The sequence below is a fragment of the Arachis ipaensis genome, chromosome B04 (genome assembly GCF_000816755.2).
Source record: "Arachis ipaensis cultivar K30076 chromosome B04, Araip1.1, whole genome shotgun sequence".
NCBI classification, from domain to species: Eukaryota; Viridiplantae; Streptophyta; class Magnoliopsida; order Fabales; family Fabaceae; genus Arachis; species Arachis ipaensis.
In genome coordinates this window covers 116,476,164-116,486,286 of record NC_029788.2, presented here as the reverse complement: position 1 = coordinate 116,486,286, position 10,123 = coordinate 116,476,164, and the positions used below count along the sequence as shown (strand labels likewise).

The following is a 10,123-nucleotide window of genomic DNA, read 5'->3' as shown; positions in this document are numbered from 1 at the left end:
ACGCTTAAAAGTTTTATCTAATTATAATAATATGGATAGCAATTTAATTTCCTGTAGAAATGACATCATAGAAGTTTAGTAATGCACGCATGTAAATAACACAACAAAGATACATGTAGTGGTTTTAAAGTATTAAAAAAATGCGAATTAAATTTATATTTATAGCCATAATAATTAAAAATTTGTTGTTAACCAATAAATTATTGTATCTATAAAATAAAATTCAAACTTTTAAATTTATTCGGTTAAGGTAATTAAACTTTAAAAAAATGTGTAAAAATTAAACCGATTTAATCAAGCCGTCCTTTATCCTTTGTGGTCAATTCGGATGTATCAAATCTCTAAACCCTAACTAAACCAACCTGTGATCACCCGTAATTTTAATTCTATTCAATCTAATGTATATCTATTTATGGCCAAAAATTTTTATTATGAAAGATAAATATGTGTAATTCAATTCTGTTGGTAATGCATGTAATTTTATTTTGATATAGGAATAAGTAATTGCAGGATCTGATTACTTTGTTAGATTTTCAAAAATTTTTTAATATCAAATCGGAGGGTTCGATTTATTTGTTGTGATTTAAAAAAAAAAATCATAAATCGGAGGCACTACAAGAAAAGAGAGCTATTTTAACATAATTTTTTTAAACAGCCATAGTTAAATGTAAAAATTAATATATATTTTTGACAAATATCACAAATATCAAATTCTCTATGTTTTTTTGATGAATAATTTGATTGTAAAAAATTACTCTTTAATTTTGACACTCATTTGTTTTTAACTTACTCTATTATTCCTTTTCTTTGTTGAGCTCCGTCAATTTTGGCATCACACTGCTCTCAGTTTAGGATCATACTACTCATTCTTCATCTTCAAAATCTCAGTTTATTCTTCAGTTTCAAGATCTCATCTCATTCTTTATTAAAAATTTTTGTTGAGAATTTTTTATGGTCAATAAGTGTCAAAATAAATAGTATTTTTGACGGTTAATAAGTATCACAAAAAATATATTCTCAAATTTTTCTAATAAATTTTTTTGACGGCCAATATTTATCAAAATAAGATTTAAACTTTTCTTTACAATTACTTATATGTTAAAAATACTATTTTTGACAAAACTTTTATTAACATATTTTCATAGTTAAAATAGTGTCAAAATTTATTTTTTTGACGAATTTTAATTTTTCTTGACACATAATAATCCTAAAAAATAGTCTATATTATTATAGTGAGGGTCCGATTTTTTTGGAAATAAAAATCGGAGAATCCAATTTTCATATTTTAGATAAAAAAATTCCACATTTAAAAATAACACCTCTATCATCTATAATCCTAAAAAACACTATTTTCACCCCAATATCAAAAATAATTTGCGTCTATTTATTCATATGTTAATTTTTTTTTACCAACTCGTTATCTGTATAATGGTGACGATTATTTTATGGAATAAGATTTTGAGAAAATTTAAGTGACTAACATATTTTTAGTCAACATGTAGGGAATAAATTCATTTTAGCTAACTTCTTTTATAATCTTTTCCAATTGTTTTTTTAAATATGTGTTAATTGGGGAAAAACAGTTAATTACTTGACTTTAAAATTTACTCTAAACTTCTATTGGTAACTATTCATTGCTAGGAATTCGAATGCCCACAATATCACAATATATATACTCATCCACTTTAATCACTTAATTAGTTCAAATCTTTAGTTTCATAGCTACACGGTGATCAAATTACATAAAGCAAAATTCTATTTTGTGTTTTGGGGACATGGAAAGCAGACATATACTCCATTCCCCAATTTTCATTTAGAATTTTATGTCGTGTTCGGTGTCCCCATTCTTGCCTTCGTCACGGCGGCTTTTCCTTCACAATTCTAGTGGTGATGATTTGAATCTCATACTAAAACAGGTTCATGAAAAAGAAATTCTAAAACTACTCTTCATCCTAAGTAAAATATTTCGAATATTATTGTCTAATTCAATTATATATATATATATATATAAACTAGTATTTTTACCCGTAATAACATTACGGAAATATACATCTTTTAAAACTGTGTTGGATTTGTCCTGATATTATAGATTATAGTAAAAAAAATTGTAGAATCAAACTATTTTTATAAAAAAATCGGGGCAAAAAACCATATTGAGCCAGAGCAAGAAACTTGTAACCAAAATGCGCCAAATCCAATTTCGTTTTAGCAATGAGCCAAAGTGTATTTTAATACAATTCGAACCAAGCTGGTTCGAATTGCACTCCTTCATAATTCGAACCAAGATGGTTCGATTTAGTGTTCCACGTTTTTGAATACTTCGAACCAAGATGGTTCGAAAATAATTTATTTTTATATTTTTAAATTAAATATTAATTTTTAGTTTTTTAAATAAATTAGACAATTATATATAGGTACCATAACAAACATTCTAAAATTAAATTTGAATAAATACTGAAATTGATCCTCAAAAAATTTTAGATGAAACACTTTGGTCATTAACAAATTTGTCTAAAAATCTTTGGAAATTAATTTGCTGGACATATTAGTCTTTTTGTCGGTTTAAAAAAGAGTAATTTGTTTTAAAGTAATACTTTTTGAGATCTAATTGTCTTATAATAAAATTTGTTAAATAGTGTTTGTAAACGAAGATTGAAGTTGAGATTCAGTATTGTATTTGATAGATAAATATTGAAACTAAAATTTCAGTCTCAGAATATAAAATTTTAATCTTTTTAATACCGTTAAAAAGTAGAGACATAATAGACTAAAATTTTTGGAATAAAAATTAAAATTTTAATAATATTTACTTTTAAAATTATTTTCATTCAACTTTTCAAATTCAAAATCTAATCCTATTTTCTTTTTTTTTAACATGATATTGAGACATAATTCAATTTTGTATACTTTACACTAAATACAATACAAAGACTTAATTTAATCTCTATTTTTTATAGGGGTGTTCATGGATCGGATCGTATCCGCAGATCCGCAGTAAATATCCGCATTAGATCCGAAAATTGCGGATACTTGATCGGATCGGATCGCGGATATCTGTTTTACATCCGCATATCCGATCTGCGGATTCACAGATCCGCACAATAATAATTAAAAATAAATAAATATATATATGTTTGGTATTATATTTACTTTTTTGTATGTTTTAGTTAGTAATTATTATTCATATATTGTATTATTTTATTTTTGTTATTTAGAAAAAGTTTGATTAAAAATATTTTAGGAATAAATAAGTTTAAAAGTGTAAAAAAATATTTTTATTGAATTTTTTACATTGAAATATAATTAAAAAGAGAATGTTTAATTATGCGGATATATTCGATATCCGATCGCACCGGATTGAATCCGACACAAAAATACGCGGATATCATATCCGATCTGATCCGATGAAAATTGTGCAGATCGGATCGAATTTTCAGCCAAATCCGATCCGATCCGATCCAATTCGATCCGCGTACACCCTAATTTTTTACTCTCAGTCTTTTTTTTCAAATACAATTTTATAGATTTATTTGTCTAATACACATATTAAAACATTAATTAAAAGCAATGACTGAAAAACCAATTTGTTCGATGAGAATTTCTCAAAAATTTCTAAAAAGTAAACATTTATTAAATATTAAAATAAGAGCGTCATAAAATGCTAAACCTCTTTTTGAAGAGTATACAAAAGAAGCACTAAATCCTAAAAAAAAAAAGAAGCACGCTTTTGTGCTGCCAAAAAAAATAATTTATTTTTCTCAATTTAATTTTCTTTAGAGATTAATTCGAATATTGACGCATTAAATTTTTTGAGCATCCTAGTCACCTCGTCAACTTTAATTTTTCTTCCAACATTTAATATTTATCAAGAAGAATCTTGACCTTTTATTCTCTACACATGACCTATTTTGGGTACATGAATATTGACCGAGAAAAATAAATACTACTACTCATTTTATATTATTTAATATTTCTGAAATTAATTTGATAGATTTCTTACCTTAATTACAATTTGAGCGTTGAATGTGAGGTTTGTATATATAATAATACAATAGTATCTTAAAAAATATTTAGGAAATGATAGTAGTAAGTAGTAACACCGTTTTGTTTGTTACTCTTTTGAGGTAGTAACAGTTTGCCAAAAAGGTGGTATCACCGTGTGAAAAGTCAACTACCCCTTTTTGGATTCATTCATTTTTGTAAGGCTTTCAAGAGCCCACATGTGTATGCGTTTTATCTCTCTGTCCTTTCTCTTCCCTTTACCCACCTCTCTCTCTCTCTCTCTCTCTCCTTTCTTATCTGTGCAAAAATCTATAAGCAGTTTCATTTTCTAAAGTCTAAGCCTTTTCTTTAAAGATATATATATATTTTTTTCAGCATCTTGGAAGCTTTTCAGCATAGTCAATTAGCTTGGCTTAGCATGCATAGTCATAGAACGAGACATATCACTCATCACTCAAATAGTAGTAGGGGGGGTAGGGTTACCATGCTTCATTTTTAACCACACCTCATCACTGAAACTTCTCTCTCTCTCTCTCTCTCTCTCTCTCTCTGAGAGTCTTCTCTTCTTCCTTCACCATTCACAGTAGTACTACAAGCTTTCTTTTTGCTCTTTCTTTCTCTCTAACTACTAGGAAGAAAGAGAAAAATAATAGAAATCTATTATTACTGTTGTTATTATTATTTGCTTTTTTCTTGCTAGACATTGGGGCTTTATCCTTCTGTCTTCTCTCTCTTTTTCCGTCCTTTGTTTTCCTCCTTAGCTTGAAAAAGGTTGAATTTTGATCACGCCTTCAAGTATATAACGCTGATTCTGAGATACCCTTTTCATATTTCGAGGTCCTCTATTCATTGAAAATTCTGGGGGTACCTGAATTCACTCAGAAAATGAAAAATCATTGATGACTTTCTCTGCTAAGTCATTTCAGCTTTGCTAGAATAAGAAAAAGGTTAGAGGGAAGGACAAAAAGGGAAGCAAAAGTGGCTACTTTGATGAGTTTTGGGGGGTTCCTTGAGAACAAACAAGGTGGTGGTGGTGCCAGAATGGTGGCTGAAATACCTTACAGCAACGGTTCTTCAAACCACCACCACCATCACCACCACATGGAAGCAGCAACAGCAGCGACAATAATGGCTTCTGGTGCAATCTCACATCCTCATTTGGCCAAATCCATGTTCAACAACTCACCTGCTCTCTCTCTAGCACTTGTAAGACATACACAAATTCATTCATATCATATCTTTTTGATCTTGGATTTTGATGGTGTTAGTTGCTTATTGCTTTACTCTTCTCTTTTTTTTCTTTAGCAGCAAACAAATATGGATGGGCAAGGGGATGTGATGAACAATAATAACAGGTTGTTGGTGGGTGATAATAATAATAATAACAATAATAATACTACTAATAATAATAATTATGAGGGAAACATGATGAGCAACAACAATGGTTTGAGAAGGAGCAGGGAAGAAGAGCATGAAAGCAGATCTGGGAGTGATAACATGGACGGTGCCTCAGGTGATGATGATCTTGATGCTGCCGACATCAACAACAACAAACCCAGGAAGAAGCGTTACCACCGACACACCCCTCAGCAAATTCAAGAACTTGAAGCGTACATAAACAACTCTTACTTTCATTTCATAAAAGACAAAAAAAGCTGCTTTTTTTTAAAAAAAAAAACAAGTTTATTTCTTCTCTCCTTTCTTCAAGGTTGCATCAAATTTTGATGGGGTTTATGATTTTTTTTTTTTTTTGGATTATGGGTTTTAGGCTGTTCAAGGAGTGTCCTCACCCTGATGAGAAGCAAAGGCTTGAACTAAGCAAAAGGCTATGCTTGGAAACAAGGCAAGTGAAGTTTTGGTTCCAAAATAGAAGAACTCAAATGAAGGTAAGGAAGGAATCATATTCACATACAAGACATATACACAAATCCCAATTAGTCCTAACCAATTTTTGCAAGTCATTTTCACACTTTTACATAAAGTGCAAAAGGAAATTTCTCTTGCTATTGTGGAGTGTGGACCATTGAAACCTTAAAATTTTTTTCTCTTTGTTTATGGATGTTTTTGTTTTTCTTTGTGTTAGACACAATTGGAACGCCATGAGAACACATTACTCCGGCAAGAGAACGATAAGCTTAGAGCAGAAAACATGTCATTGAGGGAAGCAATGAGGAACCCCATTTGCACAAACTGTGGAGGACCAACCATGATTGGTGAAATCTCATTGGAAGAACAGCATCTACGAATCGAAAATGCGAGGTTAAAGGACGAGTTAGACCGGGTGTGCGCACTCGCCGGAAAGTTCTTAGGCCGGCCCATTCCCTCAATTGCTCCTCATCCTCCATTACCAAACTCAAGCTTAGAGCTTGGAGTTGGAAATAACAATAACAGCAGCAATGGAGGCTTTGTTGTGGGTTCAACAATGCCATTAGGGCCTGATTTTGTTGGAATGGGCATTTCATCAAACACCTTAGGGGTGTTATCACCAACACCACCAAGCAGGGGAATTGCGACAACAAATGGGATGAATTCTTCAAATACATCATCTGGGTATGAGAGATCAATGGTTTTGGAGCTTGCATTGGGTGCAATGGATGAGTTGGTGAAGATGGCACAAAGTGGAGAACCACTTTGGATAAGGGGAATGGAAATGGGAGGAAGGGAAGTGTTGAACCATGAAGAGTACAGTAGAACAGTGACACCTTGCATTGGTTTGAGACCCAATGGGTTTGTCTCTGAGGCTTCTAGGGAAACTGCCATTGTCATCATCAATAGCTTGCCTCTTGTTGACACTTTAATGGACTCAGTAATTTCTTTCAACTACCAATTTTTTTTCTTCTCTCATTATTCTATATGTTCTCATTTCTTTCTCTTTCAGTTTATTTTAATGTGTAAAATTCATCTATTTTCAAATAAAATATTATTGAATTGAAAACAGAAATCAATCTACTTTTAGCTGGATATTTTTTAAAAGAGAATGCCATTGATTTTAGTTTGTTTTCACTAAATTCAAAAATATTTTTATAGGTATAGAATCTTTGAATATGTTTGGTTTATATTTTTATTTTTAGTTTTTTCATCAAAATTTTATTAAAAAAAATTAAGGTAAAAATAAAATATAAAATTTTATTATTTTTATTTTTTTATAAAATTCTAAAAATAAAAAATATTAAAAAATAAAATGCAAATAAGACTAAATACATCCGTATTTTTCTTATTTCATATTTCAGTTGCTAATCCAAATTTTCGTTAGTTGTTAAATGTATTTATTTATTTTTTCTCATGCATTTATGTTGATGTATGTAATATTTACGGATATAATGCGTATAACTTATTTTCATTATTATCTTTTTCACATTCAGAATCGATGGTCAGAAATGTTCCCTTGTATGGTTGCAAGAACTTCTACAACAGAAGTGATATCTAGTGGAATAAATGGAACTAGAAACGGTGCACTTCAACTTGTAAGTTAGTTAATTAAATTAGATATTTTACTTTTTATTTTTTTTTTCCTATTGAATTTAACTAACTGATAATAAAATAAAATAAATTTGAGTCATCAGATGCAAGCTGAACTGCAAGTGCTTTCACCATTGGTTCCTGTTAGAGAGGTCAATTTTCTAAGATTTTGCAAACAACATGCAGAAGGGGTTTGGGCTGTGGTTGATGTGTCCATAGACACCATTAGAGAACCTTCTTCTGCTGCACCAACTTTTGTTAGCTGTAGAAGACTCCCTTCTGGTTGTGTTATACAAGACATGCCTAATGGTTACTCTAAGGTAATAATTTAATTTAATTTTTCTAAAAATTATTATTTCATTGGTGTTTGGTTGTAGATGCATGATTTTATTGTGTTATTACTGCATTTTTAGTATCCCAATAATCTCTTTTTGAAGACAGTAAAAATGATTTACATTCTGTCCAAACATTGTGTTGTGAATAGTATTATTATATAAATGTTGTAGCATATATAGTACTATAGGACTAAATTGTACTATATCATCTATACACATCAGCTTTGATGTTTTCCTCACATTTATTGTATTTTTCCCAAGTGGTTGCAAGTAAATGCAACATGGTAGTTGAAATTTTTAAAATAAACTTAACTAATAATAATATTTATGTCTTTATATATTCATCTCACTTTCTATATAATAAATTTAGCAGTATTATTATTATTAATATTATTTTAAAGTTGGGGGGGAAAACACCAGGCTAAGGAATCATGGGGCTTTTGCATTTCCAAGCCACATAAAAAAAGAGCTCCTAATTCAAAGTAACACTCATAAACTAGTTTTAGTGTATACTCACTGTAGAACCATTCTGTCAGTGATGATTCCCATAATAATATTTATATATTTAATTTAGCTTCTCAAAGAATTTGCACCCTGGGTTAGGATGCTTCTTCCCCTTGTCCCTCATCAATTATATTCCAGACTTCAGTTCTCAGCAATAAATTTTCTATATCTCTTTTGAATAATACAACATGTTGCACAAATCTAGGTTAATCCATATTATTAGTTTAATCAATAGAAGCCTCTCCTATTACTTAAATTTCTGTACCATGTATGTAACACATTAATTACGTATATCCAATTTTGTTTGTAGTAATAATAATAAATAATAATTTTGCCACCTACTTCTTGATCCTATAAACAATTCATATGATGTTTCTATTCCAATCTTTTATGCTACATCGGTAGTAGCATTGTTATTCAATATATAACAATATGTGACCTGGTTCCAGCACCCTATTATAAAAGTGTATATAGGTCTCTAACATTTAAATTAAATATAAATTATTTAGAATAATGCAAAGACCCTCTTTGAGTCAAAACCAAAGACTGAACATTTTGTCTGTATCTTATGGGTGTTTGGGGCCATATTTACAAATCTCGATGCTCCTTAACACATTGCACGTAGCTCCTCCAAATCCTGCATTACTTTATCCACTACTAATTTTTTTATTGTTCTTGATCTGATTCCATCAGATGAAGATACCTTGTCCCTTCCTTCGCCACAATCTTTAGGCTTCTTCCCGAGGTTTTCTTTCCATAGTCTATGTGCTATATATGCTTTAGGATTTTAAGAAGTGGAATAATAATTACAAATATTGAAATTAATCATCTTTTTAGAAGATTTATATATATAGTAGCTAGTATATAGTGACAAGTAACATAGTTTTTGTATCTCTTCTCTCTAAATTCGTGTTAATATATTATTTATTCTAAAATACACCTTAACATTGTCTAATAGAAATGATACTTGGATAATATTTAAATATATTGCCACAAAGATTATAATTATAATAATTATTAACAATATTTTGGTCAAATGAGCTAAAAAATAGTTTATTTTAATATTTTATGGGAGGAGAGTGTTATTTTCTTTTAAATTAATTTGCCCTTTTTTTCTTTTACAACGAAGATGTTCTCTCACCCAAGAAGGGCATAAAAATTTGCCTTTTGCACGAAAACTAGGTCACGGGCACACTTAGCAAGTGTCCTTTGTCGTGTACTATATACTTAAAATTAATGGCACGCAGAGAACAGTTATTACTGACTATATTGCAACATTATTATAAAATGAGAGAGTAAAATTAAAATGATATAAATGCAGGTGACATGGGTGGAGCATGCAGAATATGATGAAAGCCAAATCCACGAGCTGTATAGGCCATTGGTGAGTTCAGGAATGGGGTTTGGTGCACAACGTTGGATTGCAACTCTTCAACGCCAATGCGAGTGCCTAGCCATCTTAATGTCCTCTGCTGTTTCCCCTCCTGAACACTCTGGTTAGTTAGTTAGTTACTTCTATGCATTCATTATAGAAAAATATTAAGAGTCATCAAAATTTATTATTTTTGGTCATCACTCGTCAAAATCACTTTTCATTTAATCATCAACTCAATTTTTTTAGTTTATTTTTTTAATCTAATAATAAAAAAAATAATCACTTTTCATTTAATCATCAACTCAATTTTTTTAGTTTATTTTTTTAATCTAATAATAAAAAAAATAATAAATTCTGATGACATCATCAACTCAATTTTTTTAGTTTATTTTTTTAATCTAATAATAAAAAAAATAATAAATTCTGATGAATCTCTTCATTTTTTTGT

At 29.9% G+C, this 10,123-nt stretch overlaps 1 protein-coding gene across 2 annotated transcripts in view; it reads left to right on the top strand.

The window, feature by feature from the left end:
* LOC107639831 (homeobox-leucine zipper protein ANTHOCYANINLESS 2) overlaps window positions 4,268-10,123 on the top strand; it is an 8,494-nt gene continuing 2,638 nt past the window's right edge. The window contains exons 1-7 of one of the 2 annotated variants that reach the window (XM_016343446.2): window positions 4,268-5,208; window positions 5,311-5,612; window positions 5,771-5,888; window positions 6,086-6,808; window positions 7,365-7,466; window positions 7,566-7,781; window positions 9,622-9,796. In XM_016343446.2, coding sequence (XP_016198932.1) covers window positions 4,993-5,208; window positions 5,311-5,612; window positions 5,771-5,888; window positions 6,086-6,808; window positions 7,365-7,466; window positions 7,566-7,781; window positions 9,622-9,796 — 1,852 coding nt within the window. In that variant the 5' untranslated portion in view covers window positions 4,268-4,992. Of the gene's footprint in view, window positions 5,209-5,307; window positions 5,613-5,770; window positions 5,889-6,085; window positions 6,809-7,364; window positions 7,467-7,565; window positions 7,782-9,621; window positions 9,797-10,123 lie in introns of both variants that reach the window. The other variant, XM_016343445.2, reaches the window with a different exon arrangement.